The sequence below is a fragment of the Anarrhichthys ocellatus genome, unplaced genomic scaffold (assembly GCF_004355925.1).
Source record: "Anarrhichthys ocellatus isolate YVR2014 unplaced genomic scaffold, GSC_Weel_1.0 scaffold43, whole genome shotgun sequence".
Taxonomy (NCBI): Eukaryota; Metazoa; Chordata; class Actinopteri; order Perciformes; family Anarhichadidae; genus Anarrhichthys; species Anarrhichthys ocellatus.
Genome location: NW_022280073.1, coordinates 295,968 through 309,828, shown reverse-complemented (window position 1 = coordinate 309,828; position 13,861 = coordinate 295,968). Strand labels below are relative to the sequence as shown.

The 13,861-nt window shown below is 39.3% G+C and overlaps 1 protein-coding gene across 2 annotated transcripts in view; it reads right to left on the bottom strand.

The window, feature by feature from the left end:
- zufsp (zinc finger containing ubiquitin peptidase 1) overlaps window positions 1-4,798 on the bottom strand; it is a 35,441-nt gene extending 30,643 nt beyond the window's left edge. The window contains exons 1-6 of one of the 2 annotated variants that reach the window (XM_031868597.1): window positions 4,713-4,797; window positions 3,544-3,911; window positions 3,367-3,468; window positions 2,735-2,785; window positions 990-1,100; window positions 760-872 (exon numbers count right to left, since the gene is read on the bottom strand). In XM_031868597.1, coding sequence (XP_031724457.1) covers window positions 760-872; window positions 990-1,100; window positions 2,735-2,785; window positions 3,367-3,468; window positions 3,544-3,835 — 669 coding nt within the window. In that variant the 5' untranslated portion in view covers window positions 3,836-3,911; window positions 4,713-4,797. Of the gene's footprint in view, window positions 1-759; window positions 873-989; window positions 1,101-2,734; window positions 2,786-3,366; window positions 3,469-3,543 lie in introns of both variants that reach the window. The other variant, XM_031868596.1, reaches the window with a different exon arrangement.
- Between the last annotated feature and the right edge of the window lie 9,063 nt (window positions 4,799-13,861).

The window sequence follows — 13,861 nt, the reverse complement described above, 5'->3', positions numbered from 1 at the left end:
ATATATATACATATATATACATACATACATATATATATATATATATACATACATACATACATACATACATACATACATACATACATACATACATATATATATATATATACATACATATATACATATATATACATACATATATACATACATATATACACATACATACATACATACATACATATATATATATATATATCTATATATATTTTTACTATTGGGTTGGATGTCAGCTGGGAGTATTTGGACAGCAACATATTCTCTGTTGATTTTGCTCCAGCACACTAAAATAAAACCATGACTATGAGGATGGAGTAGGGCTCCACAACATAAGACTGCAAACGACATTTCACTCCGATTTTTTTTTTTGTTGGTTTAAAGACACAATGAGTAGAAAACTGCAATGTAACGATCGTTTTTTTTTTTGGTGCCTTTTGTGTTCAGTTCAATGTTCAGTTTGTTCAACAAAATTTGTTTAAATTCAACAAGCAAAAAGTTGTGTTTTAGCAATTTAACACTTTATTATCGCAAATAATATCGCTATCGCAATACTCAAATATGGTATTGCATATTATAATCTTATCAGTTGGGTTAGCCCTAAAAGTGACACACAGACAACCCTACGGGGTTAACAGTAAAGGAGGGATTTGTAGTTATATGTACTTATGAAACCCTCGAATGAATGCTAACTTATTGGAAATCCAACAACATCACTGTCTAAACGGTCTGCACAGCGAGTGTGCTCTCGCGTAGAATCCAGACCTGCAGCTTCTTGAACTCTTCTCTCTCCTGCTGGTCCTCCTCCAGCCTCCTCCTCTGCTCCTCCTCCTGCTGCTGGAGCTGTCTGGCCAGCTTCAGGTCAGAGCCGGGGCTCCCTGCGGACGCACACGTGAACCAAAGGCATAGAAAGATATGACATTTATATGAGTTGGAGTTTAACAGAGGGACCTGAGTGACTCATGCAGCACGGGGGGGTAGGAACATATGCCCACCTGCAGAGTTCCCAGCAGCTCCGTGGTCTAAATGCAGTTCCACGTGTTCCTGCAGAGAGATGCTGTCACTGCAGACGACAGAGCACATAGGGCACTCGAATCTCTTCTCTCCTACAAAACAGAAACCCCATGTAGGTTTTAAACATGTTTCCTATGAGGGTTGACCACTGATACATGTAGGTTAATGGTCCTTTCTCTGGTCCAGTTTGTGTCATCCATTAGAGGGAAATTCCACTGGAAACATTTGTGTTTAAACACCTTACAAGAGACAAATAGACACAGTATTAACCATTCATGTTTCTGCAATTCTACCGTACAGTTACTAAGATCACTGAAGCACCGTGAAACCTAACTGATGTAGAATGAAGGAGTTGCTTCAATATTTGTGTTGTGTTCACGCAACACTGAATCAGAACCTGAATTATCTGTTGATTCCGTCGTCTGTTTCATTCATAAGACTCATTCCCTTTTCTGTCTAATTGATATTTCTTCTGGCGAATGAGAGAAATGTGCACAGTTCACCAATTCAGATGACTGACTCATCACTGTCAGCGTGGATATCAGTTATTAATAGTGCTGCCCGCTGTTTGTTTGTGTCACTAAGCGTTCCTAAAAGACGACCAACAAATCTAAGTGGGTCTCATGTGGGTTATAGTTGGGATTCGTGGGTAAAGGCTTATTATAAAAGAGCAATGTACATTGTGGCAGCCCAAACCCTTTGGAACACTCATCTAGCTGGGATCCGTAAACTATGATGCTAATCTATGGATGCCTCCTAAAGAAAACCTCCTATTGACTCAGTTCGCTCTTTTATTGCCAGAAAAAACACTGCTACTGTGTTATTTGTTTAAAAAAAAAATAAAAAATAGAAATGCAGGCTATTATTGTTATTATTTAAATCAAGAAGTAAAATGCTCCAGGATCATGCAGTCTTGTTGGGACCCATAAATCCTTTTATTTAAAAAATAAATAAATAAAAAACTATATTAAAAAAGACACAATACTCAAACAGTACAGTGGTTGTTGAGCATTACTTTCTTAAGTTAGGAAAATACACAAACGACCGGGGGGCGACCATGGCTCACTGGGTTAAGAGGGTTGTCTGGTAACCACAAGGTCAACGGTTTGATCCTTGACTGGGACGTGTCACATGTCAAAGTGTCCCTGACAAGACACTGAACCCCTAACAGCTCCCCGGGCTGCCTGTCATTGGCAGCCCACTGCTCCCTATATGTAGGGATGGGATCTCTATGCAGAGACAAATTTCCCCCTTAACGGGATCAATATAGTATAATAAAATTAAAGAAACCCAGCATCATCATTACTTTATATTAGAAATACTGAATTTACTCAAGTGATCCGTGGTTAGGAGGTCAGAGCTGAAGACTAGACAGTCTACAGCCATGCAAGAGGCAATCCGTCAGCCACAAAAGTGGCGCAAGAGGAAATGTCATTGGATCACCAAAGCCAGTCGGATTAATCCTCTCGGGACCGAGAATGTCTGTGCAAAAAAGTCACGGAAACCCATCCAACCACGTTATGTCGGACAGACAGATCGCCAAAACCATTGCGTCATCGGCGAGTTGACGACAGCTTTCAGGCAGCGATGTTGTGTTTTTCTTATACAGGTGAAGATACAAACACCTCGGTTGGATGGCGAGATCTTTCTTTCCCTTTCTTCATATTACCATAACAACAAAATACTGTGCCCAGCGAGCTAAAAACAAAGTCAAGAGGAGACACACCTGAGAGGCTGCTGGCTGACGGTGAAAGTGGACACGCCTCCAGTGTTGAACCTGAACAAAGAAACAGTCATGAATAAAAGGTACATGGTGTACAAGTATGTGGCTCAGGGTGTCTTTGTGTTGAGAAACAATGAACCCTTCTCTCTACCTTAATGTTTGCTGACTGGGTTATGCTATTTCATAACTGCTCGCCCTGCTGGCTTGATGTGCTCAGCTTGTGAGTCTAAACTAGCCAAACAGAGACTTGATATTGGACAACGTCGACATACACATTTAAAAAAACAACAACATGTTTTTACTTAAAACCATGACGAAGATGGGTTTTCGTTTTTCAGTAGGATAATATAGAAAATTGCCATGATATGTAAATTCTATTCAGTTACATTTCTGTAATGCCAACCATTGCTCCCAAGGGCCTTTTCGTTATTGGAAGGCCTGCTCTCTCTATGGGCCCCCTCATCCCGAGGCCCCTGTATCAACACCCCTGACGGGGTAGGTATCTGTGACCCCTTGAGAAATTTGCCCAGATCCTTCAGATTCATTATGTGGCGATAACAATAGGTGACAGAGTGACCGAAAAGGAAATGTTCCAGACATGGCAGCAAAGACGCGACTCTAGGTGACACAGTTACCTTCAGCTGCGTGCTGCTCCTGCAGATGTAACTCCACATGCTCCTGCAGGATGAAACAGCTGCTGCAGACCAGTGCGCACATGGGGCAGGAGAACAGCTTCTCTGTAACAGATACAGGACAATTCAAGTCAATGGTGACTTTAAAGTTTGAATTAAAGTTTGAAATAGTTCAATCACCTTCTCCCGGTGAAGACCGTCGCTTCTGTTTGGCTTCACTGTGCTTGGCTTTAAGCCCATCTTTGTCCTCAACACAGCGCCTGACAGACTCCTGTCTTGTTTTAGGGCTCCATGCTGTCAAAGTCGAAGTGACGGGTGCAGCTTCCCCAGTGGATGAACCTCCGCTTCCTGGTGTACTATTCGGTTTAGGCCGCACGGAGTCTCTGGTGACACGAGAGGCACCGGTGGGTGCTGCGTCGCAGCCGTCCCCGGCCAGGCAGGACTGAGGCGTTTGGGGCTTTTTGCTCCCCATTCCGGCCGAGCGGCCCGAAGTGGATGCGAAGCGGGCCGGATGCTGCGCTCCGCGCTGCTTCTCTGGGTGCGCCGAGCTGATGTGGAAGCAGAGTTCGTCGTAGGACACACCAGAGAGGGGACAGAGTGGGCAGTGCATGTCATTTTTAAGTATGGAAAAGGGTCAGGTGCTGAAAGTTGGTACTGGCACAGCATACAAAAACAGATCAAGTTAATTATAATAAAATATAACCAGCTGACAAAACACAACCTTGACTCTGTCTTCCTGAAGAGATTGTTAAGGGATGCAAATAAATGTCCACATCAACTGAAATGAGTCTGAAATTGGGAACATGATTTCTTAGCAGACAATTAAGTCTCATACAATCATTAATAATCATTGGTCATTAATCTGTTATCAGCACAGATACATCAGATACAACACTAACAAAGACTAATCTGACTAAATTCATTGTAGCAGCCGGTACAGCCTGCAACACTGATTCTATTTCAGAACTACAGAGTGAGCATGAAGGAGAAATATCTACTACTTATGAATGTGTTACATAAAGGGTTATGTATCTGCCGAAATAAAGAGAGGTCTCGTACGATGAGGTAAATATGTTGACAATGATTGCAACGTTGCCATGATCTAAACTATCGTAAATGAGCAGATTTTTTGAATGGAACCTGGCCTACGAGGCACACTATCAGACTCTACAGGAGGCTGTAAAAATGTGTAATTGGAATCATGGTGTCACCGCGTTTCAAAACGTTCTGTCACACCGTGCACACCCGGTGGCTAACGTGAGCCACATCAAGTAATTTAACGTGCGTGTGTTGCCTCTCGCCGTCCAGACTGTGACGTATTTGTCTCAGTACGTTAAAAACCTACTCACGGTCGATGCAATGAAGTCAGTATAGCAAAGCTAGAAGTCTGTTTCGCTTTCCTTTCCTCACGTTCCAAACCTTCAGCAAATCCAGGCTCACGGCGCCGTGCTACCAAAATAAACCGCAAGACTTCCGGCATAAACTTTCACAATAAAATGATTGCAAACAAGAAAAAATATATATATTTTAAGAAAATAATAATACTATAATATAGTATTATTATATCATATATATATATATATATATATATATATATATATATATATATATGTGTGTATTAATTACAAGGGAAATTGCTGTCCAACAACGATATCTTCACTTCCAGGTTTAAATCGTATCGTTTATGACCATAAGAGTGATCATTTTTGTATTAGCTGGGAATAGCATTTCCACTGTTTTTATAAAGAACTTTGAGCCTATCACACTAAACCAAAGTGGCTTTAAATAACATATGTGCTTGTAACACCATTTCATTCCTATGCAAATTGAAAATCCCTCCTGCCTTATCCTGACCTTTCACCTGGCTTAAAAAAAGAGGATGCGGTTCTTGGCGGCAAAAATAAATTAATAAAAAATCAGCTACACAGGATAATTTCCCTAAGTTTGTTTCCTGTGGAAACAGTATCAAATGGTTTAACAAGCACATATTTTGGGCTAAATAATAATGCAATTGACACAATAATAAATACACCTTTTAGTCAGGAAGGCACAATTCAACAGCCATTGACAACGTGACCAATGAAAGGTGCACTCAGGTGACTTGCAAAATAATTCTTGATCAGAATGAGACTACACCTGATTAAATATAGGCTACAAATATCTCTCCCTCTAGCCACCACCGCCACCATGTGGACACACAAAGAAATGTTGCATTGAAAGCACCTTTGGCCACGATCAGCGCTCCTGCAGCGAGGGCGTATTGGTGCTGGATGATGTAATTATTCAGTGTGCTGAGGAAACAATCCCGAGTAAGTAAAAGTAAGTAAGTCAAATTTATTCATAAAGCGCTTTTCACAGACAAAAGTCACAAAGTGCTTAACAGGGCAGAAATTACAAGCATAAAAAACACAATGTGACCATAGGGCCAATAATTTACATACACACAGAAATATACAAAATTAAAACATAGTTTAAAAGCATGCACGTTCAGGTTGGTGCTGTATTTGTACTGAAAATTACAGATCTCAATGGTTCGCTGTACAAAGTGTATGACTAAACACCAGAGTGTGGTGTGCGTCCCTTCTCTTCTGGTCATTTCGGGAGGCACTAAAAAAACCCAAAAAAACATTAAAACAATTTTGTATATAATAAATGAAAAAATATAGGACTTTCAACTAAAGCGATGTTGTGACGTGTGCCGCGTTTGTGATGGTTTTCCTAAACCTAAGGGGTTTTGTGCCAAAACCTATTGTTTGTTTTATTGCATAATGTCATCCCGACTGACAAAAAAGAAACATGGTGCGGGCGATAAAGATACTTTCAATTGAAATACATTAGTTTAAAAGCTGTGCTCAGTGACACGAAAAACACACACAAGTGACACAGAGCTTTGCGTCTCTGGAAATGTCTCTGTTCAAAAGTGAAAATGTATTGAAGAAAGAAAAATGTAATCATTTCCAAAATTCACAACTTCACAGATTTCTGATGAATGATTTTGGATGTTTAATCCTGTAGCAGTGCGACTGAAAGATAAATAAGAACAGTGCCTTAGTTTGGCTCGGGCAACGGATTTCTCTGGTCAGCAGTTTTTTTGAGCCTTCAGCTCTGTAAAACAGAAATTCTAATTAGTTGTGAACAACACTAATTCTTCAGATTATTGCTTTGAAAAAAGAAACTGTGAAAAGTAAATGAGAAAACTGTAAAACAATTAAAATGTGTGGTTCCCTTTGCTAATGTATTGAAATAGTTTTTTTTAAAGGTAACATAACTGAGGTATGATTATTATTTTGTTTTTATATATTTTTGTCCAGTATGGTCCAGTATGAGTCCAGTATATTTTCAAATAATTTAATAAATTCATGACATATATCATTTTATTCTATTAAAACCTATTCAGTTTCAATATATTTTAATTACATTCAAACTATACTGTTTTACGTTTCGGCACCTCAAACTCTCAAAATGTCAGCTGGCACAACCGTCCGAGCAAATGAACAGACTAAGAAAACTATTAAAATGGTATTTCATTGATAATAATTTAGACAAAAAGGGTGGATTACCAAAGCCCTAAATACTTACGTTGCGTAAATTACACAATTCACTGTCCGATCCTCCAGAGCGTCCCATTGTAGCTCAGACCAATTCACTTCCCTGTCAGAGTTTATTGACTGTTTTTACCTTATGTCCATATACCAGCATACATTAGAGATTCAACTGGTTTTATTAATAATGTTTCATGTCTCAATGATTTACCTGTTGCTAAATCAACTTTCAACTTTCTTCTATTAGTGAGTATGATTTCGCAGCATTTATACTAATATAGCCTACTGCATGACGGTGGTTTGGAGGCATTATACTTTTATTTTCAGAACCGGGGCCGTTCCGCCTCAAAGTTAATCATAGATTTAGCTACTTTTGTCATGAAAAATAATTATTCTAACTTAAATAGAGATTTCTATTTACAAGTTACTGGTACCAGCATGGGCTATTTGTGCTCCTAACTGCGTCAATTTATTTGTGGATTTTTTCGAAAGAAATGTAGCTTTGAACCCTCGAGAAAAATACACATTGCACAAACGTTATTTTACCAAACCTCATTAAATAATATGTAGACAAGATAAATAAAATATCAAGTCAGTTTGAATTTAAGTCTAAACAGAGTTTTATGTGGATTTTATTTTCTTCACTAAAGACAAATACAGAATGGCAAATGTCCGTTAGAATAAAATCGCAGGTGTACATCTATTAAATATGGTCTCACTAAGGAAGTACATTTAAATTAGAAAGTTTCTTCACTAAAATAAAACGATGTTGTCTGAGTGAAAATCAGCAGAACGTTCACATAGTTACAACGAGCTCCTTCAAATCTGCTTCTTCTTTTGTCTCTTTTCTTTCCAACTTCATTCAGCCTGTATTTAATTATTATATTCATTTGTCATCAGAGACTTCTAAGCGTTGCCTTGAATTTATCATTTTATATTCTTATCAGACCAAATCAAATCAAACACAACACACAGAGCTGCTCCCCATAAACTGAACACATTGTATGAAGACAATAGTATATTTCACAGACAGTGTGAAGGCTATTTGGTTCTGTTTATTTGTTTGTCTTTCTGTTGTTTACCAGGATATCTCAAAAACAACATAACACACTTCAATGACACGTGGTGCAAAGTTGGGCCATGAACAAGAGAGCAAATGTTTTTTGATGGGAGAGCACCACCATGAGGACTTTTATAATACACACCTGTTTTGGCTGAGAACTCCTGAAACATGAGGTCTCAAATCAAACCTTTTCTGGATTCCTTCATTAATAATGAATCAGCCCAAAACAGAGTTTCTGACTTGTGGTTAATATTGTATCAGCTGTGTCTTTAATTCACCAGGAAGATGAACGTTGAATCAATTTATACACAGCCTATTAACCTTTACAACTGCAGAATTTATGGATTATTATTATAATTCAGGGAAAATAAAGACTTGTCTCTGGTCATCATTGTGAATTTTTCTTTGGTCTCACACTTCACTCACAGCCATCAAATACTGTTCATAAGACCTACGTTTGTTTCATAGCTAATAACCTCATACAGTGCTGTCACTTCACTTAAAACTCATGAAGTTATGCTATAATGTGTAATTGATATTTATAACACATGTTTAGAACACTTAAATATAAATCAGAGATGCAATCCATTTTGTTTTCCCGGTCCACAGTCACGTCTCACCTCTGTGATCTAATAATGCATCCAATCAGCCTGAGATTAAGTCCTCATAAACATCAATCTACATAACTGACTGCAGCCTCACTTGTCTGATATAAAATACTCTTTACATTCTCTACATTCAGATATTAATGCAGGTGTTCTGATGTATGCGTGTAGAATGATCGTATATGATTTGTTATAATAATAAACATGCCTTATTTATCATTTTTGCAATAGAGCCCTCCTTCATATGAGTTGCATGTGATGTGCAAGCTGTTGGTTTACTGACATCTGTTAAAAAGCATGGTGCTGTAAGCATGCAGTGAAAGAATATGAGCTACACCAACAAAAGGACGCCCTTTATATGTCTCTCTGTAGCTTGGATGAGTCCCATAGCGCTCTATGAATTCATGTAGGGGTGAGATACTCACCTTTACTCCTCAATTATGTACACAGTTCTGTACAAGAAAAATCAACACAAAGTAATAGTGCTTTTTTTTATTGATGGGGACTTGGAGCAAGCATGTTTATTAACCAGAGGTCAGGACGTGGGGGAGGTCAGTCTGGGCCCCAGCAGTGAACTTTATCTCTGGGGCCCTCAACAGGTCTTCTGAAAAAGACGAGGTGTCTCTTTTCGATAATATAACAAAGTGGACATTCATGTCCCAAGTCTTCCATTGAATTAAAAAACATGAAGTAAGTTGTCGTAGCAGTCGTCCACCACCAGAGGGTGCAACAGATCAAAGTCTGACAGGGAGAGGATCACAATTTGGGAGTTGAATTAAGAGAAGAAGAGTTCAACCTGCTGGTTGTGGACTTCGTGAGAGCAGATGCATACCTAACATGATTATGTTTAGTGGAATAACCCTTTAATTACTTTCATATCTGCAAACCTGATAGGTTGGCGGAAAGTGAGCTGTCAAGTCTGCTGCTGCTGTCCAGGAGGTAAGTGGTTAAACTGTTTATTGGACTAATTAAGGAATATAACAAGTGGTGTTGGCCTTTTTAACATGACAGGTAGAAGCAGTGACAACTGACTGTATTTACACTAAGTTAAAGTACCAGAAGAATACAGGCAGCACAAGAGCACAGAAACCCACCTCACATTAGATATTAGTAGGATCAGCATGTATGACAAAGAAAGCGTGTTGTATTCAAATACCATGCATCACCAAACGTCCATTCTGTCTGTTTGTAAATGTTTTTGTATGTTTGTTTCTTTGTAGATGTTTTCTGTCTCTTCGTGGTCATTTTGTGTCTCTCTATAGTTGTGTTGTTTCTCTTAGTAGTTTTGTGTCTCTGTAGTCATGTTGTGTCTCTTTGTTTTCAATTTGTGTCTCTTTGTAGTTGTGTTGTTTCTTTGTAGTAAGTGTGTGTCTTTTTATAGTCAATGTGTGTCTCTTAGTTGTTTTGTGTCTCTGTGTGGCCATGTTGTATCCCTATAGTTGTTTTGTATCTCTTTGTAGTTGTTTTCTATTTCTTTGCAGTAATTTTGTGTCTCTTTATAGTCGTTTTGTGTCTTTTTGTCCTCAATTTGTGTCTGTTTGTGATCAATTTGTGTTTCTTTCTAGTTGTTTGATGTCTCTCTATAGTTGTGTTGTGCCTCTTTGTGGTTGTTTTTTGTCTCTTTGTGGTCATTTTGTGTCACTTAGTAGTTGTTTTGTATCTCCTTGTAGTTGTTTTTTATCTCTTTGTAGTTGTTTTCTGTCTCTTTGTGGTCATTTCGTGTCTTTTAGTAGTTGTGTTGTGTCTCTGTCGTCATGTTGTGTCTCTTTGTCACTGTGTGTCTGCTGGTAGTAGTTTTGTGTATCTTGTATGGGTTTGTAATATTGTGAAATGACTCCAGTCAAAGAGTCAGGGGAATGATTTTATTCCAGATTCAGAATCAGTTTTATTTGCAAGTCATGTATTGGGCTTCTAACGCTGCATATTCTTAGCCCAGGGCTATCCTACGCCCCTGTGCTTTATAGGACTTCCTCAGTTCAAATCTAAGACTTGCTCTCTGGTTGTTTATCTTCTAATGAAAGGCAAGGTGCTCATATTTTGGGTGTAACATTTAACGCCCACCTTTCTTTTGAAAACCAGGTGGCTGACCTGGTGTAGTTGAGCTACAGGGGATTGCTCAAGTTTCAACTTGTCTGGGAATCGTCAGAGTTAAAGAACAAACAACAAAGACAAACAGACCGATGGTTTGCCGCAGGGTATGGTAATCCTCATAGTCTTCATCAACGTAAAGAATACAGGTTTTAAAACATATTTTTAAAAAGCTTTACAAATGCTTCATAGTCAGAAATGCAGTCAACATGTTTGTCTTAAACGACCAGTGTGTAAGATTTAGGGGTGTTTATTTGCAGAAATGCATTACAATATTCAAAATATCGTATATTATAAGAATATTTCTACAGTAGTATGTTTTTACGTTATCTGAAGGCTACTATAATTCTCCAACAGGGGAGGGGTGAGCTAGTGCAGTGATTCTTAACCATGGGCCCACGATTGGGCCGCGAGCGCCACCTAGAGGGCCGCAAAAAACTTTCAGTTTTGCAGCTGTGGGCCGCGAGGGCCGCGGGGCATAGGTTATCAATTGAAGACACCAGAGATATTACTGTTATCCATGAGACGCTCAGTTACAATATAGCTTCCCACCACCTGGTGGCGGTAATGCATCAGTCAGTTGTTTAACAAGCTCCAATAAGCAGAAGACGACACTCAGCTAGCCGCTAGCCTGTGGCAAAAGTTATGGATAAGTTTTTATAAAGAAAAAATGAAGATGACAGTGGTGCCATACACCCCCCTCCCCCAAAGTCTAAATGTGTGCGCAAGTACAATCCTGACTTTCTTAAGTACGGCTTTGTGAACGGAGGCAACGAGGCAGATCCGAGGGCTCAGTGTGTGGAATGTGGGCTAATGCTATCAAACGAAGCACTGAAGCCTTCAAAAATAAAGCGACACCTGGCGACGAAACATCCAACGCTCGTGGGAAAGCCTGTTGGGCTTCTTGTTGTGTATGCAGGTTTACATACACATGATAAATGAATGTCTTTGTGATCATCACATTGTATCATCTCATTTATTTGACAAGGGTTTTGCCTGTTCAACTCCGCGAGGGCGTCCTCGATCCCCTCCCCTTCCGTTCCTACGGCTTGCTTGCGCAAACTACGTCACAAAACATGTCCGTGTTTGGTATCCCAGCATGCCCAAAATCCTCATCTTTGCAAAGAACTCATCGATTTTCTTTCATTTCTTATGGATTTTTCACAAAAGGAGCCCAAACACACACTGTCCAAAGTCGCCATAACCGCTGCAAGTCGGATCTTGCGGCATTTCGACGGAAAAAGACACATTACAGACCCGACAATGTGCTAGCGGATGTTACCATGGAGCTAGTGGCTTCAGAAAACGCTAGTACTTATAGTACAAACCTTATCTTCTACTTCTATAAACCGTCAACCAACGTATAACCTTGCTTAACTGAGCTACCCGCATACTCAATCGCGCGCTCGGTCGCAGCCATTACGCAGAGCAAGTCCGCTACTCACACACCACGTCTTTGACCATATATACATAGTTTTTGCAATTTGCAAAGGCTAAAAATAAAAGGAAAATAATATAATATCAAAATATAAAGGGAGAAACACCTTTAGTGTGTCAGAATATCATTTGGTTACCATGTGTCCATTTGGGTCTCCAAATATCCTTTTAGAGCTCCGCCTGGATCTCTTCATGGAAGAAACACTGTAGAATGGTCATACTTTGTCCAATCTTCTTCAAATGTGAGGCAGGTGTTCACTGATAGTGTAGTTACATCCCTATACTGTCATTTACCTGTACAGATACAGCCACAGACAGTTATTTATACTGAAAGATACCTTTTTATTTTATGCGGACAAAAATCTTCAATTTTTACTGACTCCAAAGGCCCACTGCTCTGTTTCTCTATGACCTACAGGTTTTCTGACACTTTTGACGCATATAGTCAGAGTGGTTCAGAAGCTACAGCCATTTTAATTTGGGTATGTCATTTTAGGAGGTTTTGCTCCAAAATAGGGGTGGAGTTGAAAAGGTAACAATATAGTTATTGAATACAAATCAAACCAAGAGTGAGATCAATTAGTTAAACTAATAGTGTTAATATTTGAATGGGCCCCGGGACACTTTGTACTTGAAAAGTTGGGCCCCGAGGTCAAAAAGGTTAAGAACCCCTGAGCTAGTGTATACAGTTGGCTGCAATCTGCAACCTCACCATTAGATGTCACTAATCCTACACACTGAACCTTTATGGTTATAACGGCTAAAACAAGGATTTAACGTGTAGTGTACCAATAACTTCTCTCCCGTTTCCCATTCATACAAAGTTTTGCCGTTGTATAAATAGGTAAACAGTTTGGCTGTTCATAGTCATCTTTTAGAAAGGGACCAACCAAACTAATGCAGTTTGTAAAGAAAATGACAACAATAATGACTTTTTTTAAATTCTAAAATACACATACATAGCTTTAAGTGCGGCCTAGTCTCATCCACTGCAGTTCCCATTAAAAGGTTTTGTGAAGGTTGGCTCGTCCGAGCTTGTTTTAACCCCTGAAAAGGAGTTTGACATCATGCAATAAAGGATTGTAACTTTAAGGACATACAAGGATGCAAATAAATTACTATTCAGTTCAACAAAAAGAGGATCCAAATACAGGAAAGCAGGCAGATATGTAAAGTGAACAAAAGAGGAACTTTCATTTAAAAAAAAAAAAGAAAAAGAAAAAAGCTGGTTCCAAAAAGCAAGGTTATACAAAGGAAACACGGCCAAAAACTCAACTGATATGGCACGAGGACTACAGGTAGGGAAATCAGAAAAACAAGCGACAAACGCAGAGGACCTAACAACTGAAAGAGGGAGAGCACACAGAATAAATACACAAGGGACTAATAAACTATCGAAACAGAGCTGCGATTTAAAAAAAACAAAAACAGGCAGAGAAAAGGCAAAAGAAACAGGAAACAAACTACAAACAAACCTGCACAGTGACTCTGTAATGACATGGCAGGGAACCATGCTCGCTTGGCCTGCGGATCAGACAGGATTGGAATGCTGAAAGACTGTCAGGAGGATCATTACACAGACCTGACGAACACATTCAAACATGACCTATTGAGACACAGCATGTCCTACATGAAATGCATGTGTACAGTGGCTAGCGTGAACTGAAACACTGCCTAAATTCTCTCATATTACACACACATATCAGGAGACAGTTAATGTGGTATTACAGTACAAATACTAATGTCATGAGTCCCCCCCCCCC